The sequence below is a fragment of the Aotus nancymaae genome, unplaced genomic scaffold (genome assembly GCF_030222135.1).
Source record: "Aotus nancymaae isolate 86718 unplaced genomic scaffold, 86718_ANA_hifiasm-v0.15.2.pri h1tg000032l_0, whole genome shotgun sequence".
NCBI classification, from domain to species: domain Eukaryota; kingdom Metazoa; phylum Chordata; class Mammalia; order Primates; family Aotidae; genus Aotus; species Aotus nancymaae.
Genome location: NW_026988445.1, coordinates 30,666,792 through 30,689,532, shown reverse-complemented (window position 1 = coordinate 30,689,532; position 22,741 = coordinate 30,666,792). Strand labels below are relative to the sequence as shown.

Below are 22,741 nucleotides of genomic sequence, written 5' to 3'. Positions count from 1 at the left end.
ATTGACTGGTTGCCTGTCAAATCAGAATCTAATCTGCCTCACTGACAATCTCTGTCGTTCACAGCAGGCTTTCATTAGTTTACTAAGTGGTGTATGCCTCTTAATTTTAAACTGCACCACAGAACCATCCTGCCCCGCCACTTTCAAATTAATATGATCGTCGTTCTCAGTCTTGACTCCTTCCTGTGCCTCCAACTTCATGAAACCACATGGTCTTCGCGGATTACGGGATCGTTGGCACAGAGGGAAAAGCCGCTTCCCCCACTCTCGGGCCTCTGACGCCATTCAAGTGGGAATACTCCGCGGGAATCCCCCAACCCCCAGGCCCAGGACGGCGGCCAACGGGCATCCAGGATCCTGCCCATCAGCAGCCCATTGATTCGCCCAGAACCCTCGCCCCGCCGCCGCGGCCCCCACCCCTAAGAGGTGAAGCCCCGATCCCAGGGGACTCCCCGCCGCCTCGGAGACTGCAACACCCAACGCGAGGTCGGCGGAGGGTGGAGACCCCGCGCGCCCTAACGCCTCTCCTCCCTGCAACGGTGGCGGGGCCAAGAAGCCCGGCTCGGAGCTGATGGGCCCACGGGCGGGCGTCCGCCATCTGCCCGCCCAACTCGCGCCCCATGCGCACTCGGAGGCCGCCGGGGGCGAATCTACTTTTTATCTGTATAGATTTGCCCATTCTGGACATTTCATACATATGGTTTCTTTCATTTAGCGCCTTTTCAAGATTCATCCATGCTATAGCATTTATTATTAGGATTTCATGTATTTTCATTGCCAAATAATGCTTTATTGCATGCAAATACCCTCTGCCTGCTTTTGATTTGTGTGACTACATTTTCAAATGTTCACTTGTCTGCCTTTTACAAATGAGAGGCAGGCACATACAACTTTGTTTAAAAAACGAGACAACAAAAAAACTTAACGGTAGTTCTGACCCTATCAGTGATTCTTAGAAACCATTATTTTAAACAAATGAAGATATCATTCACTCTTTGTAGGGATCATGATCCAGAGAAAAACAGAAGGAGACTATTTAGAAATACCATTAAATATTGGAAAGTTTGACTTTCCTAGTACAGCACTGAGAAGCCAAAGTCCCTAACCCCCACCTAAGCGTATGTTTCCATTCAGCGTCCACTAACCTGAGTCCGATAAAATCAGTAATACAATACCATATTCTTAAATACAGCCTATAAAATATTCTTATATCTAAAATTTTTTTTAAAGTCTTCCTTCGCCTAGGTTACTATGTATGTAACTGCATAAATACATGCATCAGGAGGTGTAAATTTCTTAATTTTTCTTCACATAAAATATCACATTACTTAAAAAATACCTATCTCATTACTGAGACTTTGAGAATGCTGGTTTTTTGGATAGAATTTGAAAGGCTTGATTGATTGATTGTAATTCTCTTCTTTTCCATCTTCTCTCTACATAGATATTGCATTTTAACAGCATAACTGAAATCATAAAAAAAAAAATAGACAAAAAGAAAACTGTCTAACTGGCCTGTCTGTACCAGGATATATCCTGGGTTCCACCAGCAATCTCAGGAAAGCTGTTCAGAGTTAAAAAATAAAGAAAGAAATAAATAAAGAACTGTGAATAGAACTGCCACTACATTCTCACGGGACCCTTGGCACAATCTGAGATACCGACTTTCTCCTGGCAGACTGTAGTAGACATCCTTTAAGACGAGCCCCCGTGATGCTGGCCTCTTAGTATTCATGCCCTTGTACAATTCCCTCCCAGTAGGTACAAGTGGACCCAGTAAACTGCTTCTACTGAAAGGAATATGCAGAAATGATGGAATATCACTTCCAAAATTAGGTCATTAAAAAAGTATGGCTCCCAGGTTCAGTGCTCTCTCTCTGACTGCTAGCCCTGGAGGAAGCCAGCTGTCATGGCGTAAGGCAGCCCTGTGAAATAAGCCACGTGGCAAGGGTCTGAGGCCTGCCAAGAACCATGTGACTTTGGAAGCAGATTATTCAACCTCTATCAAACCTTGAGATGACTGTAGCCCTGGCCAACTCTTGACTGCAACCTCATAAGAGACTTAAATCAGAAGCGCCAAGCTAAGCCACGCACAGATTCTGACCTACAAAAACCACGAGATGATACATGTTTGCTGTTTTCAGCTGCTAAGTTGTTATGCTGCAAGAGATAGCTAATACACAGACCATGAAAAACTCTTCGATTTTCTGCTTTTATATTATATTCTGTTGTTCCCTTCTCTGCCATTTTAACAAACACCTTTCCCAACACTCCTGGAAATGGTGCAGTCTGTTGGAAAGAGCTAGAAAATGGCAGGGAATGCAATTTTATCATTCTAACCATCAGTTTAGGGTCCTCTTGATAAGTAGGTGGTATGTTACTCCCAACTACCAACCCTTAACTAAGCTTTCCACTAATGGAAATTCTCATTAGCATTCAGACTACCCAAGAGGTAACACTTCAAAACTCACCTCCTACTGTCTTCCAAACTGCTCTCTCCATTCCATTCCACACACAGTCAGTGTGTCAGGGTTTTTTTGCTTTTTCTTGAGTCAAGAGTCTTGCTCTGTTGCCCAGGCTGGAGTGCAGAGGCATGATTTTTGGCTCACTGCACCCTCTGCTTCCCGGGTTCAAGCAATTCTCCTGCCTCAGCCTCCTGAGTAGCTGGGATTAGAGGCACCCACCACCATGCCTGGCTAATTTTTGTATTATTATTATTTTTTTTAGTAGAGACGGGGTTTCACCATACTGGCCAGGCTGGTCTTTTGGACAGGCTGGTCTCGGACTCCTGACCTTGTGATCTGTCCACCTCAGCCTCCCAAAGTGCTGGGACTACAGACGTGAGCCACCGTGCCCGGCCACATGTGTCAGTTCTATGAGCAAGCAGACCATACAACCGTGCAATAATTTTATTTATTTATTTTTTGAAATGGAGTCTCACTCTGTTGCCCAGACTAGAATGCAGTGGCGCAATCGCGGCTCACTGCAACCTCTGCCTCCCTGGTTCGAGTGATTCTTTGCCTCAGCTTCCCAAATAGCTAGGATTACAGATGTGCGCCACCACGCTCAGCTAATTTTTGTATTTTTAGTAGAGATGGGGTTTCACCATGTTGGTCAGGCTGGTCTTGATCTCCTGACCTCGTGATCCCCCACCTTGGCCTCCAAAAGTGCTGGGATTATAGGCATGAGCCACCACACCCAGAGCAATAATTTTACTGAATACCTGCCTTCCCACTAGACTCCACCAGGGATCCAGGGCGTAAGCGCAAGATCTGTTTTGTCATCACTGTATTCCCAATGCTTGGCAAATATTTCCACAATAGAAAAAAATCAGTAACAGTTGGTGGCTCATTATTATCATTTTTACCCTACCAACAGAACCGCAATGTTTTGTTTTGTTTTTTAATTTTTTGAGAGTCTCATTCTGTCACAGGTTGGAGTGCAGTGGCATGATCACTGCTCACTAAAGCCTTGACCTCCCATGCTCATGTAATCCCGCTGCCTCAGTCTCTTGAGTAGCTGGGACTACAGATGTGTGTGACCACGCCCGGCTAATTTTTTAATTTTTTGTAAAGACAAGGTCCCACTGTGTTGCCCAGGCTGGTCTTGAACTCCTGGACTCAAGCAGTCCTCCTGCCTTGGCCTCCCAAAGTGCTGGGATTACAGGTGTGAGCCACCATGCCTGGCCTCTCATTGTTTAGTGGAAGAAGTAGGACTCTGATGTATAGAAAACACATTCTAGCTCATTAGGAGCCCTAGATTCACATCCTAATTTTTATCCTCTCTCCTACAAAAATAATGTATTCTTTCAAACTTTTTTTTTTTGAGACAGAGTTTTGCTCTTGTTGCCCAGAATGGAATGCAATGGCTCGATCTCAGCTAACTGCAACCTCCACCTCCAATGTTCAAGTGATTCTCCTGCCTCAGTCTCCCAAGTAGCTGGGATTTCAGGCATGCACTAGCTAAGTTTTTGTATTTTTCATACAGATGGGGTTTCTCCATGTTGGTCAGGCTGGTCTCAACTCCTAACCTCAGGTGATCTGCCCGCCTTAGCCTCCCAAAGGGCTGGAATTACAGGTGTGAGCCACCACACCCGGCTCAATTAAACTTTTAATTTCCTCATATGTAAAAACTAAGGCTGGGTGCAGTGGCTCACACCTGTTATCCCAGCACTGTTTAACATGTCTACTTAGATGTCTAAAAGACCCCAGACACCTGACCCAAAAGCACAACACTCTCTCTCCACACTTGCTCTTTCTCTCCTTATATTCCTATGCGCAATACATGGCATTATCAACCATCCTGGTGCTTAAACCAGATAACTGGGAATTAGATTATCTTGGACTCTTTTTTTCCATATCTAATTAACAATCCAGTCCTGTTAATTCCACCTCCTTAGAATCTCTGAATTCACTGACTTCTCTACAGCCCTACAGCTGTTCTCTCATTACAGATTACCAGCATCTCTTGCAGAGATTATTGTAAAAGCCCCTTAACTGTGTACTGCTTCTAGTCTTGTACTGCTCCAACCAGTCATCCACACTTAGGAATCTTTTAAACAATGCAATTCACATCATGTCATTCCCTCATTCAAACCTGTTGTTAAGGCCCAAATTGGTAATGTTAAAAACAATTAATGATCTGGACTTTGCTAATCTTGTTTTTTTTTTTTTTTTTTTTTTTTTTTGAGATGGAGTTTCACTCCTGTTACCCGGGCTGGAGTGCAATGGCGCGATCTCGGCTCACCGCAACCTCCGCCTCCTGGGTTCAGGCAATTCTCCTGCCTCAGCCTCCTGAGTAGCTGGGATTACAGGCACGCGCCACCGTGCCCAGCTAATTTTTTGTATTTTTAGTAGAGACGGGGTTTCACCTTGTTGACCAGGATAGTCTCGATCTCTTGACCTCGTGATCCACCCGCCTCGGCCTCCCAAAGTGCTGGGATTACAGGCGTGAGCCACCGCGCCCGGCCCCGGACTTTGCCAATCTTCTAAGCCCCAATCTCTCTATTACTCTACTCTCTTCTATTTCCCCTCGATTAACTCTTTCCTTTTATTCTGCTCAAGCCAAAGCGCTTATTGACAGGCGCTGAAACACAAGATGCTCTCTTCTTGTCTTGTGAGCTCTAGTTCCCGGCGCATCTGCTCTGTCTAACATTCTTCCTCTCCTCTTCGCCCCCATCGCTTTTATTTGTCCTAACTGAGCTTAGATATCAACTCCTCCTGACAACCTTCTATAACTCCTAGGACAGGTTACTTCCAGACTGCATGCTTACTCATGCCTCCCATCTTGTCAGACTGCACTTGTTAGTTACTTGGCTCCCTCACTTGAGCCTACAAAACTGAAAGGCAGGTGCACCAGCACGCAGTGCTCAATCAATATCTATTGACTAAGTGATCCTATATGGGTCTACAAAATAATGTCATAAAAACTTTTATAAAGTGAAGAATCATTCTGTTATGTAAAGTTATCATCTAGTCTATATTATACCCTTTTTGTGGTAGGCAGAGTAACAGCTCCCAAAGATGTCCATGTCCCCATACCCAGAACTTAGAAAAATGTTACATCACACTGCATAGCAAAGCGGAATTAAGGCTGAAGATGAAATAAAGGCTGCTAATCAGTTGATTTATTTTTTTTTTTGAGACAGTCTTACTCTGTTGCCAGGCTGGAGTGTAGTGGTGCAATCTCGGCTCACTGCAACCTCTGCCTCCCAGATTCAAGCAATTCTCCTGCCTCAGCCTCCTGAGTAGCTAGGACTACAGGCGTGCACTACCATGCCCAGCTAATTTTTGTATTTTTAGTAGAGACAGGGTTTCACCACGTTGGCCAGGATGGTCTTGATCTCTTGACCTCTTGATCCTCCCGCCTCAGCCTCCCCAAGTGCTTCCCAGCACTTCCCATTCCTGGCCCAGTTGATCTTTAAAAAGGGAGATTATCCTGCAATATCTGGGTGGGCCCAGCATAACCACAAGGGACTTTAAACATGGAAGAGAGAGGCAGAAGCATCAGCTGGTCAAAGTGATGCAATGTGAGGACTTTGGCTCACTTCAAAGCCACTGCTGGCCCTGAAGATGGAGGAAGGGTAACAGAAGCTGGAGAATGTGGAGAGCCTCTAAAATCTGGAAAAGGCAAGGAACAAATTCTCCCAGGTAGCAACCAGAAAGGGACACAGCCCTGCTAACACCTTGATGTTAGCCCAGTAAGAATCTTACTACCTTCCTTCCTTCCTTCCTTTTTTTTGGGGGGGGAAGTTTTGCTGTTGCTGCCCAGGCTGGAGTGCAATGGCACAATCTCCGCTCACTTCAACCTCTGTCTCCCGGGTTCAAGTGATTCTTGTGCCTCAGCCTCCTGAGTAGCTGGAATTACAGGGGTACACCACCACACCCAGCTAATTTTTTTGTATCATTAGTAGAGATGGGGTTTCACCATGTTGGCCAGGCTGGTTTTGAACTCCTGACCTCAGGTGATCCGCCTCCCTCATGCCTTCCAAAGGCGTGAGCCACTGCACCCGACGTCAGATTCTTGACCTACAGAACAGAACTGTAAGATAATAAATATGTGTTGTGTGTGTTTAAAGCCACTAAATTTGTGGTAACTTGTTTTGGTAGCAATAGAAAGCTAACACATTTTTAATATTAGGGCTATTTTTTTCCCCAAGACAGTTTTGGCTAGTGACCTTGAAGTCTCTTCTGATTGTGAAATTATTTGACTCTATATAAATCAGGAATTCTTTATTCTATTCTTACCAGCTGACCTTCAGAAAAGATCTGACCCGCCTTCATTGATCAATCCCTTAATGAAGGAAGAGTAACATGAGAGGCTACCGTTTCTGCATGTCATTGTCCAAAGAAATGTTAATTTAAAAGAGGTGGAACATCTACTAGAAATAAGGTAAATCAGGACTTCTGAATTCTGAAAATGTGGTATATAGTCTGTAAGGGAGTTAAACTGTCCATCTCTCTACCTAGTGAGCAGATGGGTTGCAATCATAAAACATCAACCCCAGCCCCTATCGTTCCTCTTACAGGGGCTTAGCCAGGCATTTACATCTTTAAAATCTGAATGCCCTTAGGTAGGGCCGGATGTAGACTCCTGTTCACCATAGTCCCCACCAATCCCAGTGATCTCACCTCTGGCCAGTACAGATATTACCCAACTGACTCCATAAAGCTGAGTTTAGAGGCCAGCTATCAATGTTCTACTATAGTTGAAGTCAATATATACAAATGCAAAAATGCCTTTGGGGATTATATTTTATGGCATTACTAGTTATTACTTTACATATCAGTTAACATCCCAAAAAGCATGTTGTATCAACATGAAACCAGTATGGAACTGGAAATACATTTTCAGGAATATATGTTAGGGGAGTGGGGCAGGGATAGGTAAGCCTGAAAGGACAGAGTGTTAAAAAGCTCCTAGGAGATTTAAAAAGTACTGACGAAAGAGGTAAAATGGACTTAAAGTCAAACCAAATTAATTTCTTAATTTTACTCCCTGTCACGCCACTCAAAAATCATCTGATGTGGCCTGGTACAGTGGCTCACGCCTCTAACGTTAGTACTTTAGGAGGCCAAAGCTGGTGGATGGCTTGAGCATAGGAATTCAGGACCAGTCTCGGCAATATGGTGAAAACCCGTCTCTTTAAAAAAAAGAAAATTTAGCTGAGCATAGTGGCATGCGCTTGTAGTCCCAGCTACTTGGGAGTCTGAGGTGGAAGGATCACCTGAGCCTGGAAATTTGAGGCTATTTCTGAGCCATGATCACGCCACTGCACTCCAGCCTAGGTGACAGAACAAAACCCTGTCACAAACAAACAAACAAACAAACAAACAAACAAACAAATAAATAAAATCATCTTATGACACACATAAACACAACAACTACCATTTAGAAGCACCTATTCTATGCTGGGTACTTTACAAAATGCTTTCCATACAGAGTCACTCATTTCAAGACAATCCTGCAAGATATGTATGGTCAGCTTTCCTTACAGGTGAGAAAAGAGGTTCAGGGAAATGAGTTCCTTTTCTAAGATCATACAGGGAAGAACAGGAGAACCAAGATTCAAATAACCAAGATTCAAGTGCAAAGTCTTCATTTCACGACACAAGCCTGACTCCGAGCTTTCTAAGGCTCTAGCCCTGCTTGTCATCTTTCAGTTGGCCACACTGTAAAGGCCTCCCTGAAACCAGCCAGGGCACTGAATAGTGGCAAGTCAATTTAGAAAGGCCCTCCTTTCTCACTTTCCATGTGCTGCCTATCTCTGGCTTCCTGCCATTTGCTGAACTGTTTTGTCAAATGCTTAGATACTATGGTGACTGGGACTGAGTAACTAATGTTGTTATGGCAACCATAAAACACTTAATCTAAACTTGTCTCACAAATATATAAAATTTATGGGACAGTGGTTGCCAGGAGTTGGGAAGGGAAGAATGAGGAGTGGCTGCTAATGGGTACATTTCTTACTGGACGATAAAATATTCTAGAATTAGACTGTACAACTTTGCTAATACACTAAAACCACTAAATTGTACCTATAAAAGGTGAATTTTATGGTATATGAATTACAAAACAATTTTTTAAAACTGTATGGTGATAAATAGTCAGATATGAACAAGTGTTGGTGAAGATGCAGAGAAACTGGAACTCTCATACAGCACTGGTGGGACTAAAATCGTGCAGTTGCTTTGGAAAATCATTTGGCATAAAGTGATCATATAATCCAGCAATTCTACTCCTAGAAATATATGACAAAGAGAAATGAAAACATATGTCTCTACCAAAAATTGTACACCAGTGTCCATAGGAGAACAGCCAAAAAGTAGAAACCACCCAAACATCCATCAACTGAGGTACAAATGAAATATGGTATATCCACGCAACAGAATATGACCTGACCATAAAGAGGAACAAAGTACTGATGTATGCTACAAAATGGGTCAACCACGAAAACATGTTAAATGAAAGACGCCAAACACCATGCACTGTATGATTCCACTGATACAAAATGTTCATAGTAGACAAAGCTATAGAAAAAGAAAGTAGAGCCGGACGCGGTGGCTCACGTCTGTAATCCCAGCACTTTGGGAGGCTGAGGCAGGTGGATCACCTAAGGTCGGGAGTTCAAGACCAGCCTGACCAATGTGGAGAAACCCTGTCTCAGTTAAAAAAAAAGAAAAAAAGAAAAAGAAAGTAGATTAATGGTTGCCCCAGGCTGGGATGTCTAAGTGGAAGTAAGAAGTGAGTGCTAATAGGTAAGGGGCTGCTTTGTGTGGTGAAAAAAACATACTGAAATTGACTATTGATGGTTACATAGCCCTATAAGTGTACTGAAAATCAGTGAATTGTATATTTAAATAGGTGAATTGTAGGTATATGGATTACATCTTAATAAAGCTGTTAAAAAAACACATTAGCTAATTTCCATTGTTTTTTCCCCCAGGTAGAAGTAATGTGAAAAATATTAATAAATAAGTAGTGGCCATTAGTTTTTAGGATATTTGCCTAAAGCTTTGCCATTTTAAATACAGCGAAAATTTTTTTTCTTTTTCTTTTTTTTTTTTTTTGAGATAGCATCTCAGTCTCTCAGGTTGGGCTGCAGTAGCGCAATCACACAGCTCACTGTAGCTGTGACCTCCTGGGCTCAAGTGATCGTCCCACCTCAGCCTCCCAAGTAGCTGGGACTACAGGGGCATGCCACCATGCCCAGCTAAATTATTTTACTTTTTGTAGAGATGAGGTATCCCTATGTAACACAGCTTGAAATCCTGCTTAGTTAACCCTATCAAGGGGATTCAATTCTCTTAATGGAAAAAAAAACAACAAAATGCTCATTATATAATGACAACTGGACTCCCCTGGGGCTTAGTTCAAGGTTTAAGCCATTGACACAAATTCTGCCTCCAGGAAACCCATAAATAGTGCCATGTCTCCTAATGACGTGACCATTAGGAGTGACATGACTATTAGTGACAAGCCTCCTGTACTATCACTTTTTTCCAGTACTAGCCTTTGGACTGTAGTAATTGAAAAATTACTGCAAATTAAACTAGGTAAGGGAGCATAAGAGTGAATCAACTTACTTCATTTTACATTTTCAAAAAAGTGTTACAATAACACCTGTAAAAAAAACCACATTTCTGGTTTACAACTGAATATCATGTTTTACATGTCATTTCACATTTGAGAAGCTATTTAATTATTAGAAAAGTACTCATCTGAAAAATCTGAAACTTTATTTACTTAGGATCCGAGAATTTAACTGAAAAAAGTACAGTAAGCACATCCTTGTCTAAAATCCTATGCATAAACTCTTTGCATTATTTTTGACATGGAGGATAGAAGCAAGATGAGAAACATATTTAGGGGCTTTTGCAGTACTCCAACTGAAGATGATGGTGAACTGTGGCAGTGAAGACGGAGAGAAAGAGACTGACCAGAGAGATCACAGGGAGATAAAATCACTTAGACCTGGTGACTGGCTATGTACTGAGAGAAGACAGGCAGAATCGAGTTCTCAGGGTGGGGTCCCAGCAACTAAACTCTGAGGGAAGCTTTCCAGGCAATTCTAAAGCTTCTTCACATTCTAGGTCCCTTCCACATCTAGAAAGGATTCTTTCCATACCCAAAATAATCCTATTCAGTTTAAAATTCCTTGGCTTACTCAAACATATCCTTTCTTTAAATTTATCAAAATTTAAAAGACAAACAACAATGTATCCCTAAAATATAAAAACTCTATAGATACACCAGAGGCGAATCACCAAATTTTATTCCAGTATACAGTATACCGACTCTACTACGAAATCTAAAAAACTCACAGCTTAAAAAGGAATTTCATAAATTTATGCAGATGAACATCATCATATACAGATGAAAACAATGAAGTAGAGACTGCTTCAGTCTCACCAAGTGACCTAGATTTGTAAGATCTGAACTTGAGTCTTATAACTCCTGATTCTATTTTCTTACTTTTTTTTTTTTTTTTTTTTGAGACAAGCTCTGGCTCTATCACCTAGACTGGAGTGCAGTGGCAGGATCGTGGCTCACTGCAACCTCCGCCTCCCAGGCCCAAGCCATTCTCTGAGCTTCCCAAGTAGCTGGGACTACAGGTGCGTGCCACCAGGCCCAGCTGATTTTTGTATTTTTTTTAGAGACAGGGCTTCACCATGTTGGCCAGGCTGGTCTCAAACTCCTGAGCGCAAGTGATCCACCCATGTTGGCCTCCCAAAGTCCTGGGATTACAGGCATGAGCCACCATGCCTGGCTTTTCTCATTCTCTTAAACTCACTTTATGTAAGATATAGAAAATAATGTTTAAAGTAAGCTGTATAAAGACAATCCTTAGATCTTATAAATTATATGTTTCAAATGCATCAGGGGATAGTGATTCGACACGTATCTTCTCACAGTATTACAAATACTAAATAACTTTTCATTATAAGCTGGGCCCAGTGGTGTACACCTGTAGTCCCAGGTACTCCAGAAGCTGAGATAAAAGGATCACTTGGGCCCAGGAGTTTAAGACTAACCTGGGCAAGGTAGCATGATCCTCTCTCTATAATAAAAATGACAATAATATAATCACACCTAAGGAAAGTGGAATAAAGCCACAGAAGGGAGGAGTAAAAGGACTCACAATCTTGAATCTATGACTGACTCACAGATATGCAACTAAGTATCAGTTCTTAAAGACATCACAAGATGCCTGTAATCCCAACACTTTGGGAGGCCTAGGCAGGAGGATCGCTTAAAGCCAGGAATTCAAGCCTGGGCAACAGTGCAAGATCCTTTATCTACAAAAAGAAAAAGAAAAGAAAAATTAGTCAGGCATGGTGGCACATGCCTGTTGTTCCAGCTACTCCAGAGGCTGAGGTGGGAAAATCGCTTGTGCCTGGGAGGTCAAGGCTGCAGTGAGCCATGGTGACGCCACTGCACTTCAGCCTTGGGTGACAGAGCGAAATCCTGTCTCGAAAATAAAATCACAAAATCAGACTGAGAGGTCTGGTGAATCTGCTCTTGAATGATAGTTATAAAAGAAATTGATTTATATATACAGAGTACTGTATATATCCTCTGCTTATTAGATCTTTTAAGAAATACATTCATATCACTTGTTAAAAATTATTTTAAGTCTACTAAGAAAGATACAGGGACATGAAAAGCCAAATTATGACCAGAAAGCCAGATTATGAATTATATTAAAAAGTTTTCAAATTACCTTATTGAATAAGGATTAATTTGTAGAAACCGAAGAGTTTTGTATTTTACTTCAAATTTTAAAAATATAAATAAAAAAAGATATAGACAGACATATTAACCAAAGAAGTGGAAGAGAACAGAAGATGAAGAGACGTTCCACTTAGTTCACTAGAGTCTGATGTAAAATCTGTTGGCTTGTGCTACACCAAGGAATCCCATCTAGGGCATACCAAAACTTTCTAGTCCCACGTGTTTCTGATCAAAAATAACCAGAGGCTGGCTCTTCCCAAGGGGACCCTGTGATTCAGGGCAAAAATTCCATAGCTCTAAACTTTAACTGCCAAACTGCATACCAAATGAGAAATACTCTGAATTACTTTTTATCCAAAGTGATACAGATAATTAGAACCAGATGTCTTATTCAATACTACATATTAAATTGTACATAAATACATGTTCATGTATTTTATTTACCTGCTGAATGAGATGGAAAGGTCTATAAAGAGGTCATATAGCATCTAAAGTCACAGGTTAGAGATCAAAGTCACAGGAATGACAGAAGGAAATTTTTATTTCCTTTTGTCATTGGTAGAAAACAGTTTAATTTATAAAGGAAGGAGACTGCATATATTTAAAGTACCTAATGTGAAAACATGTACAAAGGATGTCAATTTCAGCACTGTTTTTTGTTTGTTTGTTTTGTTTTTGAGATAAACTCTCACTCTGTAGCACAGGCTGGAGTGCAGTGACATGATCTCAGCTCACCACAACCTCCACCTCCCGGGTTCAAGTGATTTTCCTGCCTCAGCCTCCAGAGTAGCTGGGATTACAGGTGCGTGCCACTGCACCCAGCTAATTTTTTGTATTTTTAGAGACAGGGTTTCACCATGTTGGCCAGGCTGGTCTTAAACTCCTGACCTCAGGTGATCCGCCCGCCTCGGCCTCCCAAAGTGCCAGGATTACAGGCATGAGCTACTGTGTCCGGCCTCGGCACTGTTTATGATAGTAAAAGACTGGGAAGGGCCATAAGGAAGTAATTAAATAAATTACGTTACACCCATACAGTGGAACACTGTTGAGACGTATCACATGCATGGAAGACCACACAGTTGGATATGCTTGTGCCATTGTGGAATTAGCTCCAGAATATACGAAGAAAAGCAGCAAGATGTAGGACAGTAAACACAGAATGGGATGGGAAGGAGGTTTATTTTTAATTAATTAAAGAATACGATAAATACTATTTTAAAAAATACCTGGTGGTATCTTCTTAGCAGCCCCTTTTTTGCTTCTTGCACTTCTTTTTCCAGGTATTTTTGTGTCCTTTCCCAAGAAGGCCTGTTCATCTCTGGAGCCTTCACAAAGAGTGTTTTCCGAGTCCTCACCTGCAGCCACCTCACAGCTCAATGCACAGCTTTCATTGTTGTTGAGACTGTCCTGCTCCGACGCTTCGGGTTTGCCCATTGCACTGTCACTGCTGGTTAGATGCTCATGCCCATCCCCATCAAGCTGATTTTCATTTTCATCTGATGCAGGCAGGCATGTCACACTCCTTTCCATGCTGTCACCAGGATGACATCCATCTTGTGGTTCTATTTGCAGATTATATGTAGGAGTATCGCTGTCATCCATTAGCGCATCCTTTGCTGAACCATTTAAAGTTACATTAAACACCTTCCATGTCTACAATGACAAAAAGAAAAAAGCTACTTCATTTTCTAACCTTTGCAGATTCTCAGTGATCTTTGATTTTCCCCTTCTCTTAGGTCGTTTCAGCCTTGAATAATAAAGAGGGAAGAGAAGGAAATGATTTAAGTTCATTCCCTTTCACCATGTGCAACCCAACCCCAAAACTCAGCTAGTTCTCATTTTCTTTTTTTGTACATATTAAAATTTATTTTCTACGTATACCCAAATTTTCAAGTATTAGATTTACTTATAATTCACCAGTGTTATCATTATACAACTGGCTGAAATTAACAGTTGCAATACAGTTATCTAGCTTTTCATATTCAATTCCAATGATTACAAAAGTTTATTTTCTGTATCTAATCAGAATTAAATATTTTAGATAGAATTCTACGCTTTATTAGATAATAAAATATAACTGAATATCTGCTTAGGTCATTTCACTTTAAATAGGGAAGAGAAGGAAATGGTTTAAGTTCATTCCCTTTCACCGTGTGCAACCCAAACCCAAACTCAGCTAGTTCTCATTTGAGTACTACAGTTGTCAACTCTGGCTCCTCATGATCACGTGAGGAGGCTGCCCAAATTCTATTCTAGACCACTATATCAGAATCTCTGAGGATGGAGCCTAAGCACAGATATTTTTTAAGTTCTATAGGTGAGTCCAATGTGCATCAGGTTGGGACCGCGGCCTTAATGAAATGACTAAATAGGTTATGTGCTGAAATTAGTCACTTATGTTAATCCCTGGATACTTACCAGACAACTGAAAGCTAGTTGTATAAGTTCTTCTCTGGCTAAACAGCAGCAATGTTTGGAAATGAAAATGTTTAAAGATTTATTTTTTTTTTTTGAGACAGATTCTCACTCTGTTGCCCAGGCTGGAGTGCAGTGGCACAATCTTGGCTTACTGCAACCTCTGCCACCCAGGTTCAAGTGATTCTCCTGCCTCAGCCTCCTGAGTAGCTGGGATTACAGGCGCCTGCCACTGTGCCTGGCTGATTTTTGTAGTTTTTAGTAGAGACGGGGTTACACCATCTTGGCCAGGCTGGTATTGTACCCCTGACCTTGTGATCCACCCACCTCGGCCTCCCAAAGTGCTGGAATTACAGGAATGAGCCACCATGCCCTGCCAAGATTTTTAAAAAATAAACTAGAAAAAAGTATGTGAGTGAAAGTTTGGGTAGCATGTATTTATACTACCGTTATATCTTTTATTTCTTAAGAATAAGCCCTGGAAGGTACTTTAGAATTATCATAAAAATCCTTTTGAACACTTACAAAATTAAAAAAAAAAAAGAAAAGAACAAAGAAAGGGCCATGGTTAACTCTAGGCTATTCTTAGTGTAGAATCGGAAAAAAAAAAATCTAAATCTGCTTTAAGGGTACTGCTAATATTTTTTAAATTTACAAAACAGACTGCAAACCCTTTATCAGGTCTTTTATCTACTCCTATTATCTAAAAGTTTATTACATTTTGGCCGGGTGCGGTGGCTCACGCCTGTAATCCCAGCACTTTGGGAGGCCGAGGCAGGTGGATCACGAGGTCAAGAGATCGAGACCATCCTGGTCAACATGGTGAAACCCCGTCTCTACTAAAAATACAAAAAATTAGCTGAGCATGGTGGTGCGTGCCTGTAGTTCCAGCTACTCAGGAGGCTGAGACAGGAGAATTGCCTGAACCCAGGAGGCGGAGGTTGCGGTGAGCTGAGATCGCGCCATTGCACTCCAGCCTGGGTAACAAGAGCAAAACTCTGTCTCAAAAAAAAAAAAAAAAAAAAAAGAATTTCAAGCAAACATTAAAGTGAGGCTTATACAAAACATGAGAACCCCAAAACTTTGAGGAAGAAACACTAAATTAAAGAATAATCTAAAGTAACAGGCTAAGAAAAAGAAAATTCCATTTTACCAAAAGCATATCTCAATCCTGGATAGAATTTGACTTAATTTTTCATGCATCTTATCTGATGAGATTAAATATTCGGTGTTACTAACATTTTTAAAAATAATTTATCGGAGGCCAGGTGCAGCGGCTCATGCCTATAATCCCAGCACTTTGGGAGGCTGAGGTTGGTGGATCAAGAGGTCAAGAGATCGAGACCATCCTGACGAACATGGTGAAACTCCATCTCTACTAAAAAAAAAAAAATACAAAAATTAGCTGGGCATGGTGGTACGTAACTGTAGTCCCAGCTACTTGGGAGGATGAGGCAGGAGAATCACTTGAACTGGGGAGGAGGGGGTTGCAGTGAGCCGAGATCACGCCACTACACTCCAGCCTGCTGATGGAAATAAGAATTTATGGGAATATATAATGAAATATATTTAATTGAAATGCTTTAAGAAGACTATGGGTGCCATTTCTGTATTTCATACAGATCAGATAAATACTATACTTTTACTTTTGAAGTCAAGATCCTTCTGAAGAATGAAGCTTCAAGCCCAAATTTAAATTAGATTTATAGTCAAACAAACATTTAGAGGAATACAGTCACCAAACCAATCACGTAGTTTATTAACACCAAGTTCAAGTTTGTTTATTCCTAGCCAATTCAGAGTTGAGGAAGAAAGTGACCACGTCCACGTTATTCTGTGTATTATGGATATTACATACCACTTTACTCATTCACTTACATCTCATTGCTACATCTATAGTGTTCTTCTGTGATTAACACTCTTTGTTTAAACAAATGTACCTTAGGCAATATTCAGCATACCAGCAATCAAAAGTACGCTTCAGAGGGATGACTGTCAAAAACTTTGTGACACACAATAAAAAATTCATTTTTCACTGAGATCCTGAACACACAAATTATATACATCTATGCAACTAAAACTTAACACGTGAAACACTCCAATATGTTCTTTATTCCATTCAATACTATTTCATATATTTTAAAAATGCTGATCAAGATCCACTAAGTTGATTTCATATCCCAGTGACAAGTGTTGACCACAGCAGTTTGCCATAAAGCAGTTTCTAGGAATTAATAGTATCTCAGCCTGAGGACCCCCAAGTGAGGACCACAGAAGGTAGCAACTATCTCCAAACTGTTTTCTGCAAATGATGCAGAACATCTGAAATTTACATACAAACTTCACTTAAAATGTCGTCCTCATAATTTCAATGTAATAATGTTTGCTAGGCCAGACATGGTGGTTCATCTGTAACTCCAGCATTTTGAGAGGCCGAAGCGCATGGATTGTTTGAGCTCGGTTGTTCAAGACCAGCCTGGGCAACACAGTGAGACCCCTGCTTTTCTACTAAAAATAAAAATTAGTCAAGTGTGATGGTGCATGCCTAAAGTCCCTGCTACTTGGCTGAAGCAAAAAGATTGCTTGACCCTGGGTTATAGCAAGCTATGATCTCACCACTGCACTCTAACCTGGGCAACAGAGCAAGACTGTGTCTGAAAATAATAATAATGCTTGCTAATCTGTATCATTCCTCTCACTTTAAAATGTAGCTAAACTACAACCCTTGATTCAGGGTTCCTTAGCTGGCATCTTCAACTGTCGGCTCAATTCAATACCTATGCTATTTAAAATGGTAGCCACTAAGCACATGTGGCTATTGACTACCTGAAATATGAACACACACTGAGAGACTGAACTTTACATTTTTAAATATGTTAATGAATTTAAATGTTTAAGTGGACATCAACTGAGTTACTGAAAAACTTAAGTATGTTTGGAATAACCTGGGTACGTGAATGTTTTTTACCTGTACATTTTATGAAATTGAAATGTAGTTCAAGCATTTCCAGTGAAAATTGTGTCCAAATTAAGATGTGCTATATTTATAAAATACATACCATATTTTAATGATTTAGAATAAAATGAATATAAAATGTATTACTAATTCTACATATTGAGTCCATGTTGAAATAATATTTTAGATACACTGAATAAACCATTACTAAAATTAATTTCTCCCTTTAAAAAGCTTTTTTTAATGTGGTTACTAGACAACAAAATTACACAAATGTGTCACATATTTCTACTGGACAATGCTGGTGTCTATGACATTGCCTTGATACTGTCACAGTAGCCAAACATGGCTCATGGTGAATCACTCCATGCTGGATTGGCATTTCCTGGCTATAGATATTATTACTATAGTTAAGCAAATGCAAATACTGAAAGGAAATAGATACTATTTAAAGTTAATTTTTACCTCCTTATGTCCCACATTCAGAAAGTAAATCACTGGATCATGCTGTTCCTTTTTTTGTACTTCCCCATATTCAAAATATCCCTGGCACTTTATAAAAGTTAAATAGTACTGTAATTAAAACTAGTAAAACAGTCTTTCAGTAATCATTCTAAATACTTAAATTTCTACATAATAGTACAGTAAAAAGTAAAACACATTGTTTTAATATTTATTTAATAAGAATAAAAAATATAATTTCATAAAGATTTGGTTCTTCATTTAGGAAAAAGAAGGGCCACTGAAGACAAAATTTATGTTATAAGGTAAGCAAGAAGGAGAAAAATGTGACAAAGTTGCAAGATATAAAAAGAACAACAAAAATAAATGTGAAGTTAATGATTCTAAGGAAAAAAAAATCAAATAACAGATTTTTAGTTATGAAGAGAAAACCCTGTTAAAAATATGAAGAAATTAACTGAAACTATGTGACTCATATTCCCAAAAAACCCTTGGGGCAGATAAAGTGAATGAAAGGAAGCATAATCTGTTTCATATTCCTCAATCCTGCCTTTCACAATGGGGCTTAGTTCAAGATAGCTTATATATTTATAGGGCTTTTGAGTTCAAAATCCATTGCATAAATGGAAACGACAGGTCAAAAGCCTCATTGTGAGTACACCCAAGCAGTATGGAGTCATCTCTCTTCTCTTTCCCTGTCTTATACACAGATATATGCAAGTTTTACTTAAAGAAACAAGAGAAGTAAACACACACAAATTGTGCTTATTTGGTTTTAAATACCTCTTTGCTGTAAAAATGTACTGCAATCATACTTTTAAGCCACAACCAAGAGGATCTAAGACTTGAAAATACTTTGGTTCAGACTACAGCCACCTCTTTTAAAACAAAAATCACGTTTACTGCCTGTATCTACTATATATCCCCATGGAAACTGTCTTACACTTTACTCATTAAATAGACACATAAAACTACACATTGTTTTAAAATGTCAATTCTTGAAAATATAATGGCAAAGGCAAATAATTTATTAGAACTTTCCTTTAAGATGCCTGACAAAATAGCTTGCATTATATGAATAAAATGCTGATATTAGCCAGGCACAGTGGTGTGCCTGTAATGTCAGCTACTCAGGAGGCTGAGGTGAGAATCTTGCTTCTGCCTGGGAGTTTGAGACCAGCCTGGGCAACATAGCAAGACTCCATCTCTCTAACAGTTACTGAAGATTTACTAAGTATCAGTGTTTTAAGTTTGTTACATATATATAATTTAATCCTCATAAGTCCTATAAAGTAGTTCTAAAATTATTTCCATTTTTTACAGAAGAACAATAGAAAGATTAAACACATAGGCCTAGGTCACACTGCTATTATGTGGCAAAGTCAGGATTCAATTTAGAATCTGATTCCAAAGCCTGTATCCCTAACCACTAAAATCATTTTTATATTACTTTTAAAAACCAGCTATTTTCAGGCATATATGTAGGAAATACCAAATTGCTACTTTAAGGAGACAACAAAATGAACAATTTCGAATATCTTGAGATGTTTTTCAAATATGTAAAACTTAGAAAAATAGGTTACACAGCAAATAAATAAAATGCCCCAATAAGACTCTATTTTTAGCATTCATTAAATGTTAGGAGTTCATTTCTTCAGGTTTATACGTTGGCCTATATAACCGCCCCATTAGAAATTATCATAAGCTATCTGACAAACATTCATCTTTGTACCTTTAGAAAAATTTTTACCAGGCAGGTCACAGGTACTTACTGAACCAATACCATATTAAAGAAGAGGGACTAACGTGCAAGAGTCTCCCAGCTTTGGTGGTGTACTTATGATAAGATATTTATTTATATATTTAGAGGTTATCTATATAGCTCTGATATAGCTTGCATATATATCATATATATAAAAGATATGTTATATATTTGATATATCTTTGATGTAGATATCTTTTATATATTAACTATATATCTTAATTATATATCTCAGATACAGTTAATGTAGATGAGGTACATATAAGGTATAACTTGTATCTTATCTATAGAAACATATATCAAAGCTATATATCAGAGAAAATAAAAGATATATATCTAATATATAAGCAAACATACATATAAAAGACATGTACCTTTGATATAGATATCTTTGCTTATTATAAGCACACTATCAATAATATATAATCACACTATCAATAATATAGAATATATATTATATAGAGAGATATATAGATATATAAATAATATATATATTACCCCCTTCCCCCCCGCCGAGACATGGTCTCACTTTATCCCCAGGCTGGAGTGCAGTGGCAAGGTCATAGCTCACTGCAGCCCTGAACTCCTGAGCCCAAGCAATCCTCCCACCTTAGCCTCCCAAATAACCGGGACTACAGGTGTGTGCCATCATGTCCAGCCAATTTTTTAATTTTTTGTAGAGACAAGAGTCTTACTATGTTGCCCAGGCTGGTCTCAAACTCCTGGCTTCAAGTAATCTTCCTGTCTCAGCCTCCCAAAGTGTTAGGTTACAGGCGTGAGCCACCATGCCCAGCCTAGGCAAAGAAACTGATCACACATATACCCACTGTAGGTATATCTGTTCATAAATCATATGCACATATGCTGTATACATATATATGTATATATTCATTTTATTTATTTATTTTTTTGAGGGAGAGCTCACTCTGTTACTCAGGCTGGAGTGCAGTGACACGATCTCGGCTCACTGCAACCTCCACCTCCCGGTTCAAGTGATTCTCCTGCCTCAGCCACCCGAGTAGCTGGGATTACAGGCATGCACCCCCACGTCCGGCTAATTTTTGTATTTTAAACCCTGCCTCTACTAGGCAGGGTTTTGCCATGTTGGCCAGGCTGATCTTGAACTCCTACCCTCAAGTGATCTGCCAACCTTGGCCAGAGTAGTGGGATTACAGGGGTGAGCCACCGCCCGGCCCCGTCATTTTAAACATATGCAAAAACAAACATGAAGAAAGGATGTAAGAGTTCTACTTCTGGCAAGGGCAGACTGGCTCATTTCAGACAAAACCATCCTGCTGATAACTAGAAAAGCTGGCAGAAAGCTTCAGTTTAAAAGCCGAAAAAGCTGAGTGTTGAGTAGGCTCACAGAGCTGGGGGAAAAAACAGAGTTCAAGGTCTTCCAAGAAGAGGGACCACAGGCCTTCTGGTGGGACCTAAAAGTGAAACTCCCCAGAAGAAAAGGCAAGCCTGAAATAGATCAGTGCTCACAAGAACTAAGGCCCAGCAGAATCAATCACCTCATCTCTGGCTGAATTAAGGTGATCTGCTCTAACCTGGTTGCCTGCCAGAAACTAAAGTCAATCCTCTCTGCAAAAAAATCCAACAAAGGTTCAAAATATTTCCACAAGTTTTCATCTATAATGTCCATTATATAATCCAAAACAACCAGGCATACAAGAGATTAAATTTTGACATAAAAAAGAAAACTGGGGGAAAAAAACAGCAGAAATAGATTCATAGGAGATCCATATATTGGAGGCGGGAGGGAGTGGTATGTTGGGAGCAAGGTTTAAAATAGCCAGTGTGGGAAAGTGGAACAGGAACTGACTTGGCAACTGTGGAAGCCTGTAGGGCTGCTGGGGAGGGTCCACTGAAATGAGTCCCACTACATGTTCAGCCTCCATGCTACTGGGTTTCACACACTGTATTGAATCAATCTCATCATGCAAATAAACCACAATCTAGCTAAAATAATCCTATACCTTAATCTTTTACTTGACTACAAAGTATCAGTAAGATTGACACTGATGCTGGAATTATTTTCATAATAATGGAAAGACTAGGTTTCTTCAGTCTATCTCAACACCAATTTTCATTTGTACGCCTTCTTTATTCTTCACATCGCTGCCAATCTTCTTCCTACTTCTTTATGTGGACATCTAAAGGCAGTTTTGTTTGTTTGTTTGTTTGTTTGTTTTTTGAGATGGAGTCTCACTCTGTTGCTAGGCTGGAGTGCTCTGGAGCAATCTTGGTTCACTGTAACCTCCACCTCCTGGGTTTAAGCAATTCTCCTGCCTCAGTCTCCCAAGTAGCTGGGATAACAGGCGCACAATACCACGCCTGGTTAATTTTTGTATTTTTAAGTACAGATGGCTTTACACCATGTTGACCAGGTGGTCTCTATCTCTTAACCTTGTGATCCGCCTGCCTCGGCCTCCCAAAGAGTTGGGATTAAGGCATGAGCCACCTCGCCCGGCCTGAATGCGGTTTTTAAAACTCTGGTTTATTTCATTTAAAGATAATAAATTCTTATGATGTTGACTTATGTAAGTTAATTTGAAATCTCATACTATTTCTTAGCAATTTAGGATTATCCTCACATAGACACATGACTTAATTCTTATACCCATACAAGAAAGCCAACGTAGGTGTCTGGGCATGGTGGCTCATGCCTGTCATCTCAGCACTTTGGGAGGATCACTTGAGGCCAGGGGTTTGAGACCAGTCTGGGCCTTAAAGTGAGACCCATCTCTACAGGCAATTTCAAAAATTAGCTGAGCATGGTGGTGTGTGCCTGTGGTCCTAGCTACTCAGGAAGCTGAAGCAGGAGGATTGCCTGAGCCCAGGAGTTCAAGGCAGCAGTGAGCTATGATGGCATCACTCTAACCTGGGAAACAGAGCAAGACCTTGCC

At 40.2% G+C, this 22,741-nt stretch overlaps 1 protein-coding gene across 5 annotated transcripts in view; it reads right to left on the bottom strand.

Moving 5' to 3' along the window:
- The window catches only part of CNST (consortin, connexin sorting protein), a 103,735-nt gene that overhangs the window by 66,212 nt on the left and 14,782 nt on the right, over positions 1-22,741 (bottom strand). For all 5 annotated transcript variants that reach the window (XM_012443726.2, XM_012443723.2, XM_064383685.1 and 2 more), the window contains exon 2: positions 13,461-13,887. In XM_012443726.2, the coding sequence (XP_012299149.2) occupies positions 13,461-13,836 (376 nt within the window). In that variant the 5' untranslated portion in view covers positions 13,837-13,887. The remainder of the gene's footprint in view (positions 1-13,460; positions 13,888-22,741) is intronic.